Source organism: Saimiri boliviensis, chromosome 17 (genome assembly GCF_048565385.1).
Source record: "Saimiri boliviensis isolate mSaiBol1 chromosome 17, mSaiBol1.pri, whole genome shotgun sequence".
NCBI lineage: Eukaryota > Metazoa > Chordata > Mammalia > Primates > Cebidae > Saimiri > Saimiri boliviensis.
In genome coordinates this window covers 45,732,939-45,751,880 of record NC_133465.1, presented here as the reverse complement: position 1 = coordinate 45,751,880, position 18,942 = coordinate 45,732,939, and the positions used below count along the sequence as shown (strand labels likewise).

The window sequence follows — 18,942 nt, the reverse complement described above, 5'->3', positions numbered from 1 at the left end:
GGGTGCCCAAGGGGGTTATTTTCATCATATATTTATTACATAAATATATAGTAAAATAGACGAGCAACAATTACCATAAAAATATCTTTCTTTAAAATCCTGACCCAAAACACAACGGGGTGAAAAATCGCACATAACAGACATACTGATTGTCAACGTGGGGCGGGAGTAGGAGCCCCTCAAGTCACCCCTACCGGTCCCACCCCTCCCTGGGGAAGAGACCTACCTCCTTCCCTGTTTCTGGCCACAGCCCCCCTCCCTCCAGCCCAGCACCAGCTTCTCATACATTCAGTAGCGCCTCTGGGCAGTGTCCCCCTCCCCCCGCCCAGGAGTTTCCAGGGCAGGAGTTACTGTCCTCCTTATGGACGGTGTCTCTGTCACACGCCCTGCCCTCTCCCAGCCCTGCAGACCCGCCACCAGGAGAAGGGGTAGGGGCTCCTCCCCCACCCTCCCCAAGTCTGAGCAGGGAGGAGGCTGGATGAGGTATGTGTGTTATGAGTGATGGGAGGGGCAATACTGAGATGGAGAGGCAGGTGGTGGGGGCAGGGTAGTGGTCATGGCTCTGGCACCCCCTTGTCCTGGCCTGGCCCCCTCGTCCTAGTCTCAGCAACCCATCCTCCCACCAATACTACACCTGCCGCTCCACCCTGCCTGCCCTAGTGCCTGGGCCAGTACTGGGGGAGGCACGCTGAGCACCCACGTCAAGGCCATCCCCCTCATTAGCACCAATGGCCCCCAGGAGAGGGCCCTGTCCCCTACTTCCACAGCAGGGACTGGGACAGCTGCCTCTCTAGAGCAGGTGCGTAGCACTCCTGAGTCGCCCTGGCTCCTCCCCTACCACATGTACTCACTCACACATTCACGCAGAGGAACGCACGCATACACCCCACATCATTGAGGGGGAGGGGAGGGGTCTGGGGAGGGGGAATCACAGCTCGTATGATTGGGGAGGGCGGGGGAGTCCCAAGTGCCTGTAAGAGGCCAAGGCTCTTCAAGGCCTTTTCTCCGCCGTGTCCATGGCTGAGAATGGGGCTGGAGGGGTCGGGGTGGGGATAGAGGGATGGGGAAGACAGCAGACAGGTCAGGAATTCCACTGGGCCCCCAGGCGTGGGAGGAAGGTACAAGAGGGCCTACCCATGGGACTGGAGTAATACAGGAATCAGCACTCCAGGAGAGAGAGAGAGAGAGAGAGAGAGAGAGAGAGAGAGAGAGAGAGAGAGAGGATAGAGACAAAGACAGCAGGGCAGTCCGGGCCCCAGCAGGGTGGGACAGGCACATGCACAGGTGACAGCGGGTGCTCCTCCAGGCCCTCCACCCCTTTTGGAACACCTGAATGATGGGGGAAGGGCAGTGCCCTGGCAGACAGCATAGCATTGCCTTCCCATGTGCGTGTGTGCACGGGTATGTGTGTGTGTGTCTGTGGGGGTGTGTGTAGGGGGCTGCGGCAGGCTGAGAGTCAGGGTGGGGTGGCAGGTTCCCCACTGCTTAAGACATTTTTGCCCCAATAGTGCAAAGAGCAGGAAGCCCTGGCACCCCTCCCCCCACCCCCTGCCCCAATCCCCATGGCTTCCGGGGGCATCTATGTCCACCCATCCATCCCTGCCGACATGCAGCCCTGAGCCCAGCACCCTCTGGTCTGCTCTGTCCCACCCCACCTCCTGCTCCTGTGGGAGGACCACCTCCTCCCTCCCTCTCTCCCCTGAGGAGTGGGCGGCAGCCACAGGGCAGGGGAGAAGGGGAGCTCACCCAAGCGCAGACCAACAGAGCACCCTCACCAGGAGGGTGGGAGGGGCTCAAGCCAAAGTCCCTGAATTAGAGAAAAGAAGAGGGGAACAGGTCCCAGGGCAGAGGGGCAGCTGGCCAAAAGAGCTTGAAAGAAAAAGGAGCACCAACCACCCCGACCCCTGTGGCCCTGACTAAGTGTCACTCATCTAAACACCCCCATGGGGGTGCATGCCCGCCCAGAGTTAGTGCAGTGAGTAGGAGCAGGGGAGGAGGGCGGAGGTTAGAGAGAGCCCAGAAGACGTGGGAAACAGGGAAACAGAGTGCCTAAGAGGGGGAAGCTCTGGGAGACGCTCACGCACAGCCCCCCACCCCCACCCCTCCCCCCCCAATGCAGCAGCATCCGGTTTCTGGCTAATACTGCAGGCTATGAGGAGGGTAGGAGCTGGAGCCACAGTTTTTCCTGGGTGGGTGCCAAGGTGTAGAAGGAGGGGGTGGACAGGGAGAGGCCCCTAGGGCTGGGCACTTAAAGGGGAGCTGTGTGGGCGGCAGGGCAGGCTGGTGAGGGGCCAGCTGGCATCCAGCGTGAGAGGTAGATGGAACTCAGCGGGCACGAGTGGCAGAAAGCAGAGGATGTGCTAGGGTTGGAGGGTGCCAAAGGGGCACAGAGGGCGGGGCTCGGCAAGGGGGTGGCCAGGACCCTGTTGTGTTAACTCACAGCTCTGATCGGCAGCCCTACCCTTGGGGCTCTGGTGTGGGGGCATTTCTGTCTGATGTGGGGGGAGGAGGGGCAGCTCTCAAAGTGCATGGGGTGGTAAGGGGGGGGGGTCCCTCCCCTCTGGTCAGCCTCAGTTAATAACTTAATATCGTCTCTCTCTATCGCTCGCTCTCTCTTTTTTGTATTTTTCTCTCTGTCTAGTTTTTCTTCATTTGTCTTTTCCCCTTGCTTGGTTTTCAAAGTGCAGTTAGAATAACTATAAATTTTAACCTCCGGGGGAGGAGCCAAGCCAAGCCGTTCTTTGTACCCAGGCACCTGGGGAAGTAGGGAGGCCCTCAGCCTGGAGGGGAGACCTAGGCCAAGGAACTGGGTGTGGGCTCGCTCTTGGGTGTGTGTAGGGGGTGAGCTGAGGGCATCTTCCCCCAGCCCACTTCCTCCTTCCCCTACGGTCAAGATGGCTTGTCCCCTCTCAGCCCGCCTGCCCTTCCCCTACCTTCTGAGAGGACGGGGTCCTGGGAACTGCAGGATGCGGTCCCCAGCCTCCCACACTGTCCTTTCCATAGCAAGTTCATTGGTTTGCCCCGTCCCAGGGCTGGAGGTCTGAGGAGGGGCCTGGGCAGTGCGGGTGTGTGTGTGGGAGCTGAATCTATCCAAGGACGAGAGGAAGGAGAGAAGGGGTGTGGGGGGGTCCCCCTCAGCCCCCAGCTCTGCCCCTTCTCTCCAGGCTCCTCCCCACCAGCTCCGCACACCCTCTGGCCGCCTGAGGCTTTAGACTTCCTGATCCTCAAAGACCTCGAGGAAGAGTGGGGGGAAGAGTTCGGTGGGGCACTCGACTTTCATGTGAAGGAAGCGGCTGGCGTGGCAGGCCCCAATCATGCGGAGGTCAGTCACCTTCATCAGCAGCTTGGGCCAGAAGTGCGGAATGTTGTGTTTGCGGTGGTTGACGTAGTGCTCGAACGCCAGCAGGTACGCCTCCTGACTCTTCTCGATCTTGTCCACACACAGCAGGCCCGAGCGGTCTGTGGGGAAAGAGGGGCGTGAGGGGCGAGGGGCCGGCCGAGGGCCTGGAGATGGGGAGGGCGAGGTGTGGGGGGGGGGCGGGAAGAAAGGACTAGAGGGGAGACCGAGGCAGAGAGGCTGGGGGAGGTAAGGGGAGAAGCTCTCGAGGGGACGTGGGCAGGAAAAGCACAGGGCGGAGGCGGCTGGGGAGTGGAGAGGGGTGGAGGGGCTGGGTAGATGGGCTAACACGACAACAGAGGGCCTGGGGCTGGGGTAGAGAGGACTGGGGTCGGTGGTCAGAGAGGTGGGGTGGGGAGGGGGTAGGGAGGGGACTCGAGATGGGTTTGGGAGACAGAGGAGGGACGGAGGATGGAAGGTGGCTGAGAACAAAGCCAGGAGTGTGGAACCAAGGGGAATGTGAGTGACCGAGGGCGGAGGCAGAGAGAAAGACGGAGGCAAAGACAGGCAAAGGCACAGAGCAGGGATGGGGAGGCAAGGGACCGGCCTGGTGAATGAGTGAGGAGTGGGTGACAGAGCAAGGGATACGGGACAGGGGATGGTTTGGGTGACAGAGATGTAGCCTGGAAGAAGATTCAGGAGGGAGCTGAGTACCAGGTGAGGCTCCAGCCAATCGCTGGGACCCCTGGAAGCGTCTGAGCCCTCCCGGCCAATCAGCAGATACCTGTTGACATTAGCAGCACAGCCTGCAGCAGAGCCACTTCCGTGTCATCCAGGTTAAAGGCAGAGAGGGACTTGCCCAGTTCAAAGATGGCGTCAGAGACTACACCCAGGCCGCCATTCTTGAGCTGCTCCCGCTTGACGGCCATCTCCCCACTCAGCGTCAGGGTGTCGCTCTCAGGGTCGTAGCGGACAGCCGCCCGCAGGGACATGATCTCCATGCAGCACCCCTTCAGGAGGATGATCTGGTCTTCGCAAGGCAGCTGTGAAGCAGCAGGGCCACAGGAGCACTCAGCACACCCCTCCCCGCGTCCCTGGGTCTCCATGGAGTGTCCTCCAGGAGCCATTGGCCTCAGCCAATAGCATGGACTGTGAACGGCTGACCCTGTGTTGGGCCACGTGCATGCCCTATTTCATTTAAGTCTCACAATTATACGTGTGAGGCCGGGCGCAGTGGCTCCCATTTGTAATCCCAGCACTTTGGAAGGCCGAGGCAGGCAAATCACTTGAGGTCAGGAGTTTGAGACTAGCCTGGCCAACATCCATGGTGAAACCCTGACTCTACTAAAAATACAAAATTAGCCGGATGTGGTAGCATACACCTGTAGTCACAGCTACTCAGGAGGCTGAGGCAGGAGAATCACCTGAACCCAGGAGGTGGAGGTTGCAGTGAGCCAAGATGGCGTCACTGCACTCCAGCCTGGGCAACAGAACAAGATTCCGTTTCAAAAAAGAAAAAAAAATAAATTATGCCTGTGAGTTAGCACCCATCACCACGCCCAGCCCGCACCAGATGGGAACACTGAGGCGCAGGGGATGGAGGTAACTTGTCCCAGGTCACATGGCTGGTAGGGCAGCCTGTCTCCAGCACTAGTGCTCTGGAAAATGAGAACTTTCAGACTGCCTGGAGCTGGGCGGCCGCATAGATTGGAGGGATGCGGGGCTGCAGAGAGGAGCACTTGCAGCCAGGTGGTTTCTTAAAGCAGCTAGACCTTGGTGTGTTGTCTCTGTGTGTGTTGTGTGTATGTGTGTGCTGGGAGGTGTGTCTGTGTATGTATTTGTGTATGTGTCTGTGTGCTAGGTGTGTCTCCACGTGTGTGCCTGTGTGCGAATGTGTCTGTGTCTGTCCGTGTGTGTGTGTGTGTGTATGGCTGTGTATGTATCTGTGTGTCTATCTGCTGAGTGTGTGTCTGTGTGTCAGTGTGCTAGGTATGTGTCTGTGTATGCATCTGTGTGTGTGCCTATGTGCTGTGTGTGTGTGTCCACGTGTGTCTGTGTGCTAGGGGTGTGTGTGTCTGTGTGCTGGGTGTATGTATCTGTGTGTGTCTGTGTGCTGGGTGTGTCTGTGTGCCAGGTGTGTGTGTGTGTGTGTGTGTGTGTCTGTGTCTGTGCTTGTGTGCTATGTGTATATGTGTGTGTGTCTGTGTATGCATCTGTGTGTGTATCTGTGTGCTAGGTGTGTGTATCTGTGTGTATGTGTGCATGTGTCTGTGCTAGGTGTGTGTGTCCATGTGTGTATGTCTGTGTATGTATTTGTGTGCTAGGTGTGTCTATGTTGTGTGTCTGTGTGCTGCGTGTATGTGTGTATCTATATGTGTGTGTGTGTGTCTGTGTATGTATCTGTATGCTAGGTGTGTGTGTCTGTATGTATTTGTATATGTGCCTGTGTGCTGGGTATGTGTTGATGTACAGGAATTGCTCCTTGTCCAGAGAACCTCAGATGAGCCTGTACTGGGTGACCGGGGGAGCATGTTTCCCTCCAGCACACCATGTCTCTCCTCCCTGCCACTCACCTCGGAGAACATGGGCAGTTTTTTGGCAAAGTCCACCACACGGGTGATGGCCGGGGTGATGATCTTGGTAAACTCGCTGAAGGCTTCCAGGTCCACCTTGTCTCCATCTGGCATGGAGACGATGGGTGACTGGCCAATGTCCTCAGGCTAAAGAGAAAGACGGGGGTCAGCTGGGGCCGTAGCCCCCTTTCAGCCGCTCACTGAGGCTCCCTGCCCACCAGGGGGAGCTCCAAGGCAGCTTGGGGAAGAGGGGCCGCCAGTGCCCGAGTCCCAGCCACAAAGCTTTTTCCTTCCTTCACCTTGAGCAGAGCCAGAGCTCCAAGTCAGCTGATAATACCAATGGCAATAACAGTAGTAGCAGCTATCATGACTGAATATTTAATATGTGATCAGGCATCAGGCTGCATGTTTTACATGTCTTATCTCATTTCATCCTGACCGTAATCCTAAAAGGAATAATCACTATTTCACAGATGTGGAAACCGCGACATGGGGCAGCTAAGTAATAAGGTGAAAGTCCTATGACTAGCAGGTGGTAGGACCAGGGTTTGAACTCAGGCAGTCTGACTCCTGACTGTCATACTGCTTGGAATCAGAGCCTGGGCCCTTAACGGTGCACTGTGCCACCCCTGGCATGCTCCACCAGGAGCCAGGAGCCGGGTTTCTGCCTTCCTTCACCATACAGAGCCAACTGTCCATCTCCTGCCAAACTGACCATTTCTTTTTGAGACAGGGTATTGCTCTGTTGTCTGGGCTGAAGTGCAGTGGTATGATTATGGCTTACAGCAGCCTTGACCTCCTGTGCTTAGGGGATCCTCCTGCCTCAGCCTCCTGAGTAGCTGGGACTACAGGCATGCACCACCACACCAGCTAATTTTAAAATTATTCATAGAGGCTGAGCATGGTAGCTCATACCTGTAATCCCAGCACTTTGGGAGGCTGAGGTGGGTGGATCACTTGAGGTCAGGAGTTCAAGACCACCTTGGCCAACATGGTGAAACCCCGTCTCTACTAAAAATATAAAAATTAGCCAGGCATGGTGGTGGTCGCCTGTGATCCCAGCTACTTGGGAGACAGGTGGGAGAATTGCTTGAACCCGAGAGGCGGAGGTTACAGTGGGCCGAGATCATGCCACTGCACTCTAGCCTGGTCGATAGAGTGAGATTCTGTATAGAGGAAAAAAAATTATTTGTAGAGGTGGGTTCTCCGTATGTTGCCCAGACTGGTCTCAAACTCCTGGACTCAAGCAATCCTCCCACGTTGGTCTCACAAATTGCTGGGATTACAGCCATAAACCACTGCATCTGGTCCCGAACTAATCATTTACTTAGCAACTAACTTTACCAGGGCCTAACGAAATGCCTGGCACCCAGCAGGTGCTCAAAAATACTGTGACATGACTGTATCCTTACCCTTTCCTCCCAGTCATTATGGGCAGAAAAAAGGAGAGAGCTCACCCCTGCTCCCTGGAAATTCGATGAGGAAGGTAAGGCCCTGTCCTCATGGAGCTCCCAACTGGATGGAGTAGGCAGGGTCCCGACAGCAAGGACACAAACACAAGTGTATAAAATTTGGAAAGCAAAGGTGTGAAGAGGATGAATTTTGAGTTGGATTACACTAAGAAGACTTCCTAGAGGTGGCAAGACTCTGAGCTCACTCTCCTCTCCCTGCTACCTGGCTGCTGCTCTCCACATGCCCTCTTTCTCCTTACCAGGAATTTCCGCTTCTGCTTCCAATGGCTGCCCTGGGCATTGGTGCTGCGATGGGCCTCTGTGGCAATGTGGATGAGATCCCACTCTTCAGGAGTGGGCTCTGGTCGCTGCTGCAGTGATCGGATCATCTCCTCCTTCCGCCGCCGCTCCCGGTTCTGTTCAATCAGCTTACGCTTGGCCACCCGCTTCGAGTCATCTAGAACCACTGTGAACAGAGAGGTTCACAGTCCTATGCATGGCACCCCCCATACCCTCTCCATAATGCTCCTGAAATCTACTGTTCCTAGAGTACAGGTTGGGGAAACTGGAGACTAAGTGACTTCCCAAATCACCTAGCACTTGGGCGGCAAAACCTGAATCATGATTAACCCCTGGGACCATGTCAACAGCAGTTTGGGCTGATCCAGATGAATATCATGTTCTGGTCTAACGGGTTATGGTGATGGTGGTTACAACAAGATCCTGCCACCCAATCCCCAGCCAATGGAAGATGCCCTGTCTCATCTAGAAGTAGGATGCCTTCCCTGGGAGTCAAGAACAACGTGCTAGGGTGGGTGCCCAGGAGCTCCTCCTACCAAACGAGTTCCTCTCTAAGGCCCTCGAGTGTTATAAGGCAGGCAGGCACTGCAGCCCACACAGGGATCCTGTTTCCTTTTTTGCAGGAAAAAGGGCAGCAGGGACCAAGACACTTAAACATTCTGCCCTCAGCCTGACCTGGACTGGACTGCCACTCTGCCCTGTGGGCCCTGGGGTACCCTGGAAGGGAGCTGCCCTCCGGGAACTCATCCCCACCTCAGGCCACCTGGCTCTATTCACCCAGCCCGGGCCCCTTACAGTCCATGGCCATGCCCACGGCGATGCATTTCTTGAAGCGGCACAGCTGGCACTGATTGCGGGTGATCTTGTCAATGACACAGCAGCTGTCATATTTGCAGGAATAGGTGGGATGGAGGTTCTTCTGGATTGTGCGGCGAAAGAAGCCCTGGGGTGGAGGGAGATGGAGCAGGCTGTGATCATGACATGAATTCCCCTTCCTGAACCAACCATGAAGTTTACCGGGGGTCAGGGGTAGACAGCAAGGAAGGCAAGACCAGTGAAGGGATCTGACATCCTCCTGATAACACGCCCCAGGATTACTGGGCTCGAGGACCTGAGAAATACATGCCCTCAGCCCCCAGGCTGCTGAAGGGTTGGGGGTGTCTGTGCAGTAGTGGTGGCAGAGGTAGGAATGAGGACCACAGCAGGCAGCTTTGAACCTGGGATGGTATGAGGTGTTATAGGTCCTTAAGGAATAGCAGCTTTGGAAATCCAAGTAAAACCTAATTTTCCATCTTGCTAAATGACACTAAAAACAACTTATCTTTACTAAGTGACTGACATTGACCAAAAACTGGCCCCAAAACCATTCTCGTGTATGTTGCCTGTTGCCCATGCAGGTGGAATTCATAAAACAGGGGGACCAAAAAAGTCGAGGAAAGGTACTGAGTACGAACTCTACCAGGGGAAGAGAAAAATTTCAATTCTACATATTGGGATTCACCTTTATTTTATTATTTTAGACGGACATAATTTTATTATTTTCACTCTTGTTGTCTAGGCTGGAGTGCAATGGCGCGATCTTGGCTCACTGCAACCTCTGCCTCCGGGGTTCAAGCGATTCTCCTGCCTCAGCCTCCCTAGTAGCTGGAATTACAGGCATGCGCCACCATGCCCAGCTAATTTTGCATTTTTAGTAGAGACGGGGTTTTTCTTTTTCTTTCTTCTTTTTCTGAGACGGGTTTTTTTCTATGTTGGTCAGGCTGGTCTTAAACTCCCGACCCCAGGTGATCTGCCCGCCTCGGCTTCCTAAAGTGCTGGGATTACAGGCATGAACCACTGCGCCCAGCCAGGATTCACCTTTATATTAAAGGAGAAACCTCAAAAATAAAGATGATTGCAATAATATGAATAATTAATGTTTGTTCATATTTATAATATGTCAGTCACTTAGTAAAGATAAGCCTTGCCTGATGGGTGCAATGACTCACACCTGTAATCCCAGTACTTTGGGAGGTTGAGGCAGGCAGATCACTTGAGGCCAGGAGTTCAAGATTGAGATGCGCCTGTCCAACATGGCAAAACCCCATTTCTACTAAAAATACAAAAATTGGCCAAGCATGGTGGCGTGTGCCTATAGTCCTAGCTACTCTGGAGGCTGAGGTGGGAGGACTGCTTGAGCCCAGGATGTCAAGGCTGCAGTGAGCTATGATCGCACCACTGCACTCCAGCCTGGGTGACAGAGACCTCATTTAAAAAAAAACAGCCGGGCGCGGTGGCTCAAGCCTGTAATCCCAGCACTTTGGGAGGCTGAGGCGGGTGGATCACGAGGTCAAGAGATCGAGACCATCCTGGTCAACATGGTGAAACCCCGTCTCTACTAAAGATACAAAAAATTAGCTGGGCATGGTGGCACGTGCCTGTAATCCCAGCTACTCAGGAGGCTGAGGCAGGAGAATTGCCTGAACCCAGGAGGCGGAGGTTGCGGTGAGCCGAGATGGCGCCATTGCACTCCAGCCTGGGTAACAAGAGCGAAACTCCGTCTCAAAAAAAAAATAAATAAATAAAATAAAAAAATAAAAAAATAAAAAAAAACCAACAGAAGCAAAAACCCAAAAGATAAGCCTTGTCATTCATGGAACACCATACTGAACCCTCAAGACAACCCTATGAGGTAGGAATTGTTATTGCCTCCACTTTGCAGACTAGGAAACTGAAGCTTGGCGAGATGAAGCAATTTGCCCAAAGTCATGTGGCTGGTGGGCAGCAGGGTCAGAACTGGGCCTCAGGTATGGGACACCAAGGTCTGAGCTCTCAGATTCCAAAAGGCATTAAAATCAGCAAAGGTGGCCAGGGATGGTGGCTCACATCTATAATCCCAGCACTTTGGGAGGCTGAGGCAGGTGGATCACGAGATCAGGAGTTCGAGACCAGCCTGGCCAACATGATGACACCCTGTCTCTACTAAAAATACAAAAAATTAGCTGGATGTGGTGGCGGGTGCCTGTAATCCCTGCTACTTGGAAGGCTGAGGCAGGATAATTGCTTGAACCCAGGAGACAGAAGTTGCAGTGAGCCCAGATCGTGCCACAGCACTCCAGCCTGGGTGACAGACGAGATTTTGTCTTTTTTTTTTTTTTTTGAGACAGAGTCTTGCTCTGTCATCAGGTGCCAGGCTGGAGTGCAGTGGCGTGATCTCGGCTCACTGCAACCTCCACCTCCCGGTTCAAGCAATTCTCCTGTCTCAGCCTCCCAAGCAGTGGGGATTATAGGCGCCCGCCACCACACCCAGCTAAATTTTTGTATTTTTAGTAGAGATAGGGTTTCACCATGTTGGCCAGGATGGTCTCGATCTCTTCACCTCATGATCCGCCTGCCTTGGCCTCCCAAAGTGCTGGGATTACAGGCTTGAGCCACCGTGCCCGGCCAAGATTTTATCTTTAAAAAAAAAAAAAGAAATCACCAAAGGCACCTACCAAAGATACAGATTCCTGGGCCTCACTCTAGAACTACAAAATCCAACTCTCCAGGGGTGGGGGCCGAGGCATCTCTGTCTTTTCAGGGTGCTTCCCTGGGTCTCAGATGTTCATGACGGTAAAAGATCCTTGCTCCATGCTACACTGTTTGTATTGCTTCCAGAAGGATTGTATTTCTTCTGCTAGGGAACTCTAAACCCCTCATGGTCTTGGTTTGGCTGACACCAAGAAAGAGAAACTTCAAGCCTTAACTGTTTTTTTCTTTATTTTTTTAAAACTCCACCCTCAGTCCCCCAACCTTTTTTTTTTTTTCTAAGACAGGGTCTTGCTCTGCTGCCCAGGCTGGAGTACAGTGGCATAATCACAGCTCACAGCAGCTTCGACCTCCCAGCTTCAAGTGATCCTCCTACCTCAGCTGCCTGAATAGCTGGGACCACAGGTGTGCACCACCATGCCTGGCTACTTTTAAAAATTTTTTGTAGGGACAGGGTCTCATTATGTTGCCCAGGCTGCTCTTAAACTGCTGGGCTCAAGCAATCCTCCCACCTTGGCCTCCTAAAGTGCTGGGATTACAGGCATGAGCCACCATCCCAGGCCTTTAACATATAAATAATTGTTTCTTTTTTCCTTTTTTGAGACAGAGTCTCACTCTGTCGCCGAGGCTGGAGTGCAGTGGCATGATCTTGGCTCTCACTGCAACCTCTGTCTCTCCGGTTCAAGAGATTCTCCTGCCTCAGCCTCCCAAGTAGCTGGGATTACAGGTGTGTATCACCACACCCAGCAATTTTTTTTTTTTTTTAAGATGTAGTCCCGTTCTGTTGTCCAGGTTGGGGTGCAATGGGGCAATCTCAGCTCACTGTAAGCTCCGACTCCTGGGTTTAAGCAATTCTCTTGCCTCGGCCTCCCGAGTAGCTGGGATTACAGGTGACCACCACAATGCCTGGATAATTTTAAAAATATTTTTAGTAGAGGCCGGGCGCGGTGGCTCAAGCCTGTAATCCCAGCACTTTGGGAGGCCGAGGCGGGTGGATCACGAGGTCAAGAGATCGAGACCATCCTGGTCAACATGGTGAAACCCCGTCTCTACTAATAAGACAAAAAATTAGCTGGGCATGGTGGCACGTGCCTGTAATCCCAGCTACTCAGGAGGCTGAGGCAGGAGAATTGCCTGAACCCAGGAGGCGGAGGTTGCGGTGAGCCGAGATCGTGCCATTGCACTCCAGCCTGGGTAACAAGAGCGAAACTCTGTCTCAAAAAAAAAAAAAAAAAAAAAAAAAATATTTTTAGTAGAGATGGGTTTTCTCCATGTTGGCCAGGCTGGTCTCAAATTCCTGACCTCAGGTGATCCACTCACCTCAGCCTCCCAAAGTGTTGGGATTACAGGCGTGAGCCACCATGCCCGGCCACACCCGGCTATTTTTTGTATTTTTAGTAGAGACAGGGTTTTACCATGTTGGCCAGGCTGGTCTCCAATTCCTGACCTTACTCATTCTTTCATTTGGTCATTCATAATCCCTCCTCTGCCACTCACAGGAAAATTGCCTAACTTCTCTGAGCCTTGGTTTCTTCATCTATAAAACGAGATAATCGCCAGGCACAGTGGTTCATGCCTGTAATCCTAACACGTTTGGAGGCCGAGGTAGGTGGATCACCTGAGGTTGGGAGTTTGAGACCAGCCTGACCAACATGGAGAAACCCCGTCTCTACTAAAAATACAAAATTAGCCAGGCATGGTGGCGCATGCCTAGAATCCCAGCTACTCGTGAGGCTGAGGCAGGAGAATCACTTGAACCTGGGAGGTGGAGGTTATAGTAAACTGAGATCGTGCCATTGCACTCCAGCCTGGGCAACAAGAGGGAAACTCCATCTCAAAATAAATAAATAAATAAATAAATAAATAGGCCGGGTGCGGTGGCTCAAGCCTGTAATCCCAGCACTTTGAGAGGCTGAGGAGGGTGGATCACGAGGTCAAGAGATCGAGACCATCCTGGTCAACATGGTGAAACCCCGTCTCTACTAAAAATACAAAACATTAGCTGGGCATGGTGGCACATGCCTGTAATCCCAGCTACTCAGGAGGCTGAGGCAGGAGAATTGCCTGAACCCAGGAGGCGGAGGTTGCGGTGAGCCGAGATTGCGCCATTGCACTCCAGCCTGAGTAACAAGAGCGAAACTCCCGTCTCAAAAAATAAAATAAAATAAAATAAAATAAAATGAGGATAATCATTCTATCTACCTTACAGGATTGCTGGGAGAATTAAATGAGATCATTCACTGGAAGTGTTTAAAACAGTGCCATGGGGTGCAGTAACCTCAGGTGATCTGCCTACCTCAGACTCCCAAAGTATCAGAATTTAAATAATTCTGTTTCTTGGAAGGCCTTGCATTTTTAGGAGGTGATCCTGGAAAAGCTATCCAGGCTGAAATGATCAAAGTGACATCTAATCAGGTCTCCCAAGAACTTTGGGAGGCAAAGGCGGGAAGATCACCTGAGGTCAGGAGTGCGAGACGAGCCTGGCCAACATAGTGAAACCCCATTTCTACTAAAATTATAAAAATTAGCCAGGCATCGTGGTGCATGCCTGTAATTCCAGCTACTTGGGAGGCTGAGGCAGGGAGAATTGCTTGAACCTGGGAGGCAGAGGTTGCAGTGAGTTAAGATCAGGCCATTGTTGTACCCCAACCTGGGCAACATAGCAAGACTCTGTCTCAAAAACAATAACAACAGGGCCGGATGCGGTGGCTCAAGCCTGTAATCCCAGCACTTTGGGAGGCCGAGGTGGGTGGATCACGAGGTCAAGAGATCGAGACCATCCTGGTCAACATGGTGAAACCCCGTCTCTACTAAAAATACAAAAAATCAGCTGGGCATGGTGGCGCGTGCCTGTAATCCCAGCTACTCAGGAGGCTGAGGCAGGAGAATTGCCTGAACCTGGGAGTCGGAGGTTGCGGTGAGCCGAGATGGCGTCATTGCACTCCAGCCTGGGTAACAAGAGCGAAACTCCGTCTCAAAAAACAACAACAACAACAACAACAACAAACAACAATTAGGCCTCCCAAAGTCTATGACCTTGTCCCCTCTGACAGGAAGAACCTGCTGTCCTCTTCTCCTCTGTGCTCCCACTATGCCCCTATCACTGGCTCTCACTCTTTCAGGTGCATTGGAAACACCCGGGATTCTGTTAAAAGGAAGGTTCCTGGGCTCCACCACAAAAGGGTTCTGAGTAAGGGTAAGATGAAGCCTGGGAATCTGCATTTTAACTAGTACTGCAGGTGGTCCATGAACCACATTCTGAAAAACACTGATGGGTCAGGTGCAGTGGCTCACGCCTGTAATCCCAGCACTTTAGAGGTTGAGGAGGGTAGATCATGAGGTCAGGAGTTCGAGACCAGCCTGTCTAACATGGTGAAAACCTGTCTCTACTAAAAATACAAAAAATTAGCTGGGCATAGTGGCACACACCTATAAACCCAGCTACTCGGGTGGCTGAGGCAGGAGAATCACTTGAACCCAGGAGGTGGAGTTTGCAGTGAGCTGACACCTTGCCATTGAACTCCAGCCTGGGCAACAGAACTCTGTCTGTCTCTCTCTCTCTCTCTCTCACACACACACACACAAAGAAGAAAGAAAAACACTGATTTTTGCTTCAAGTCTGTGTCTCTTTCTGACAGGCTGTGAGCAGCTTGAGAGCAGGGTACGTACTACACTCTCATACCTAATAATACACTGAATGAATGGGCAATGGCTTGCATTTATCAAATGCTTCTTATGTACGTGGCGCTGTTTATTTACTTATTTGAGACTGAGTCTCACTCTGTCACTACACTGGAGTGCAGTGGCATGATCTTGGATCACTGCAACCTCCGCCTCCTGGGTTCAAATGATTCTCCTGCCTCAGCCTCATGAAGAGCTGGGACTACATGCATGCACCACTACACCCAGCTATTTTTTTAATATTTTTAGTAGGGACAGGGTTTCACCATGTTAGCCAGGATGTTTTCCATCTCTTGACCTCATGATTCTCCCACTTTGGCCTCCCAAAGTACTGGGATTACAAGTGTGAGCCACCACATCCAGCCTGTTTTATTTATTGACTGACTGATTGAGATGGAGTTTCACTCTTGTTGCCCAGATTGGAGTGCAATGGTACAATCTCAGCTTACTGCAACCTCCATCTCCCAGGTTCAAGCAACTCTCCTGCTTCAGACTCCCGAGTAGCTGGGAATACAGGCATGCACCACCAAGCCCAGCTAATTTTGTATTTTTAGTAGAGATGGGGTTTTCCCATGTTGGTCAGACTGGTCTTGAACTCCTGACCTCTGGTGATCCACCTGCCTCGGCCTCCCAAAGTGCTGGGACTACAGGTGTGAGCCGCCGCACCCAGCAATAGGGAGAGTTATTTTTTATGTTTTATTATTTTATTTTGAGACAGAGTCTTGCTCTGTCACCTAGGCTGGAGTGCAGTAGCACCATCACAATTCACTGCAGCCTTAACTATCTGGGTTCAAGCAATCCTCCCACCTCAGCCTCCTGAATAGCTGGGGCTATAGGCATCTGCCACCACACCCGGCTAACTTCTTTAATTTTTATTTTGCAGAGACAGGGTCTTGCTGTGTTGCCCAGGCTGGTCTCAAACTCCTGGGATCAAGAGATGCTCCCACTTTGACCTTCCTCCCAAAGGACTGAGACTTTAGGTGTGAGCCACAGCATCCAGTGTTACTGTTTTAAACACTTCAAGTGAATTATCCCATTTAATTCTCCCACCAGTGCTATAAGGTAGATGGAATGGTTATCCTTGTTTTATAGATGAAGAAACTGAGGCTAAGAAAAGCCAGGCAATTTTCCTGTGAGTGGCAGAGGAAGGATTATGAATGAGTAAATGAATGAATGAGTAGCAGAAGAGAAAGTGGCCAGGCGCAGTGGCTCACTCCTATAATCCCAGCACTTTGGGAGGCCAAGGCAGGTGGATCACCTGAGGTCAAGAGTTCGAGAACAACCTGGCCAACATGGTGAAACCCTGTCTCTACTAAAAATCCCAAAAAAAAATGAGCTGGGTCTCGTGGCCCATGCCTACAATCCCAGCCACTTGGGAGGCCAAGGTAGGGGAATCGTTTGAACCCGGGAGGTGGAAGTGGCAGTGAGCTGAGATCATGCCACTGCACTTCAGCCTGGATGACAAGAGTAAGACTCCATCTCAAAAAAAAAAAAAAAAAAAAAAAAAAAAGTGATGATCTAACAGGTGGGCTTTAGGTGACATATGGACATATTTATAGAGTTTGTCTGTCGTGCCAGGTTCTGAGAGACTTAAAGGGAGTAAGATGGGGGCTCAGGTGGCAGGGGAGGGGCAGGAGGTGGCTTCCATACCTTGCAGCCCTCACAAGTGATACAGCGGTAGTGATAACCAGTTGCCTTGTCCCCACACACGACACACTGCTCGTCTTTGTCCAGGTAACTAGGGATATACCCTGGGAGGAAGGAAAGGATGGAGGAAGGCAGGCATGGCTTGCAGTCCCAGCAGAGAGGCCCTCACGCTCTTCCCCTTCCCTCAACTTTCTGTTTTTGGCCCCTCTCCTAGCCCAGCCTCCCTGGTAGAATCCTAGAGAGACACTGGGGGTGAACTTGTCCATCCTCTGCCCTAAGAGGATGAAGAAACTCAGTTCTTCTGACTGCCCATTCAGGGCTTTCTTCTTGCTCTATCTCCAAGGCAGAGGATGGTGGGGAGGGAAAAATAAATGTCAGCAGGTCACTGGGGAGGGGACAGCCCCTCAGTCCTTCAGCTCAGGCCCCGATTCCAGTGAGGCCTCAGATGAGGGTGTTAGGGAAAGAGGGAAGAGGTCTTCATGACCTAATATACCCTCAAAAGCAGGGTACATCCCCCATCACCTTTCTCACCCCAGATAAGGTCATCCCAAGCCCTCTACAAGGCTCCCCGCAGGGAACACAGGAGCTGCTGGGACACATCCAGGTCCAGAGGAGGCCTGGCCAGGTTTGGTGGGGTCGGGTGTGGAGAAGGGGCACGCACGGCCAGCCTCACCTGACATGCTGGTTTTCAGGGAACATTGGCCGTTCTTTCTTTTTCGCTTTCCATCTGGTGACCTGGCACTGGATGGGGGCAAAGTGGGCAGAATCACAGAGCAGTCTTTGGGCAGCCCCTTTCTCCTCCGAGAGGCTTATACAGTCCCCCCACCAGGCCTGATTCTTTCCACTTTGTGTCCTCATTCTACCTCCCTCGACCCCCCTGGGTCAGCTGACAATGCTTAAAAGGGTCCAGCTATCTGGAAGCTGCAGGAGAGAAAGATAAGGGGCTTGGCTGCAGCACAAACATGCTCTAGAGCCCCGACACACACACGTTCACCCGCCAGAAGACCCGAAGCAGACCTGAAGCTCCCATCATCCGCGGGACATCCTCATCTTGCAGTACATGACAAATACGCTGGAAGAATTCTCAGGATATGCTTAGAGCTACGTAACCTTTAGAACACACACATACACATGCAATATAACACTGGCGCAGATGAATAACCGTGCAGCCTTCGCCATAAACCCAAGTATGGTAAGTATGCGCCAGGGCTGACGTATCTGTGCAATTTCCAGGGCATTCTTATAGGACCTCCAGGATATGCCCACGTGTTACGCAGCCCTCTGCACAGGCACCTCATGAACCCACCCCCATCCCTCCAGTGTGCACGTGTTGCTTGAGTTCCAGGTCATACACACACGCTAAGTAACCCACAGCAATGGAAAACACTAGAGCCACCCTCTGCACAGCCTACATTCAACAGAGCGGCAAGCTGAGGCCCCACTTGTGCCTGGTGACACCATGAGCTGGAGTCAGCCATGCCTGAGCCCCTCTGTGCAAGGTATTATCAGCAACCCTCAGCCACTGCACATACATGTTGCTGGCTCTCTACACACGTTACATAACCTCGGCGCACACAGGTTATGTAAGCTGTCTACATGCATGCAAGGATTGCATAACCTTTGCACCCACCCTGCCTGTGGCATGTTGCAGGCCCCTTCCTCCTGGAGCCAGATACAGCTCCCAACACACTGACACAGTGACCTTGGCCAGGGTCACAGTCACAGACAGCCCTGTGCTCCACGCCCCCTGGGGATTACTCCTGTCTAGTTCCTATGAGGCTGAAAGGTCAGGTCTCCCTCCCGTCTTCCAGAAGGTTGGCTGCAGGGGAACTCAGGCCACCTAGGCCCCAGTCGAGCTGGTGGCGTCTTCAGCAGTTACCACCCGACTCACAGCCTCTGAGTGCAGTCCTAGAGATAGCCACAAGGTGGCGCATAGACATGGGGGAGGGGAGGTTGATGGGGGAGGGGCTGCAGTCTTAGGGGACTGGGGACTGGCATTTCTGCCTTTCTCCAAGCCTTAGGAGCAGACTCTTCCAGACCCACGGAAGCCTAAGCTGGGAGATACAGGGGCTGCGAGTGACAGCCACACAGCAACTGGCCAGATCGTCCTCAGAGTCCTTCCTGGGATAAGGCTTTGGGGCAGGGGGGATACACCATGCCCAGCTGTGAGCTCCATCTACTTCCTCTACCCTCCAGGGACCCAGTTGTAGGCCCTAGGGCTTTGCCTGGCCAGGCCTTTGGCTTTCTGGCTCGGGATCTGATCTCCTAGGCAACAGTCAGCCACACTGCTCCCCGGAGCACCCCCACCCCCACCCTCTCCCTGGCCATAGGCACAGGCTGTACCCAGCTCCCAGGGCACCATGCCAACTGGGACAGAGCTCTGTGCCACTTGGAGCTGATGGAAAAGGCAGAGACCCTCTGGGCTCCTCAAGGGCAATGCAGATCA

General features: G+C 52.8%; 1 protein-coding gene across 1 annotated transcript in view; it reads right to left on the bottom strand.

Moving 5' to 3' along the window:
• Positions 1-15: 15 nt before the first annotated feature.
• The window catches only part of THRA (thyroid hormone receptor alpha), a 31,816-nt gene continuing 12,889 nt past the window's right edge, over positions 16-18,942 (bottom strand). Inside the window, exons 3-9 of the mRNA XM_039476106.2 lie at positions 17,170-17,237; positions 16,500-16,600; positions 8,457-8,604; positions 7,622-7,827; positions 5,911-6,057; positions 4,122-4,380; positions 16-3,459 (exon numbers count right to left, since the gene is read on the bottom strand). Of these exons, the coding sequence (XP_039332040.1) occupies positions 3,209-3,459; positions 4,122-4,380; positions 5,911-6,057; positions 7,622-7,827; positions 8,457-8,604; positions 16,500-16,600; positions 17,170-17,237 (1,180 nt within the window). The 3' untranslated portion in view covers positions 16-3,208. The remainder of the gene's footprint in view (positions 3,460-4,121; positions 4,381-5,910; positions 6,058-7,621; positions 7,828-8,456; positions 8,605-16,499; positions 16,601-17,169; positions 17,238-18,942) is intronic.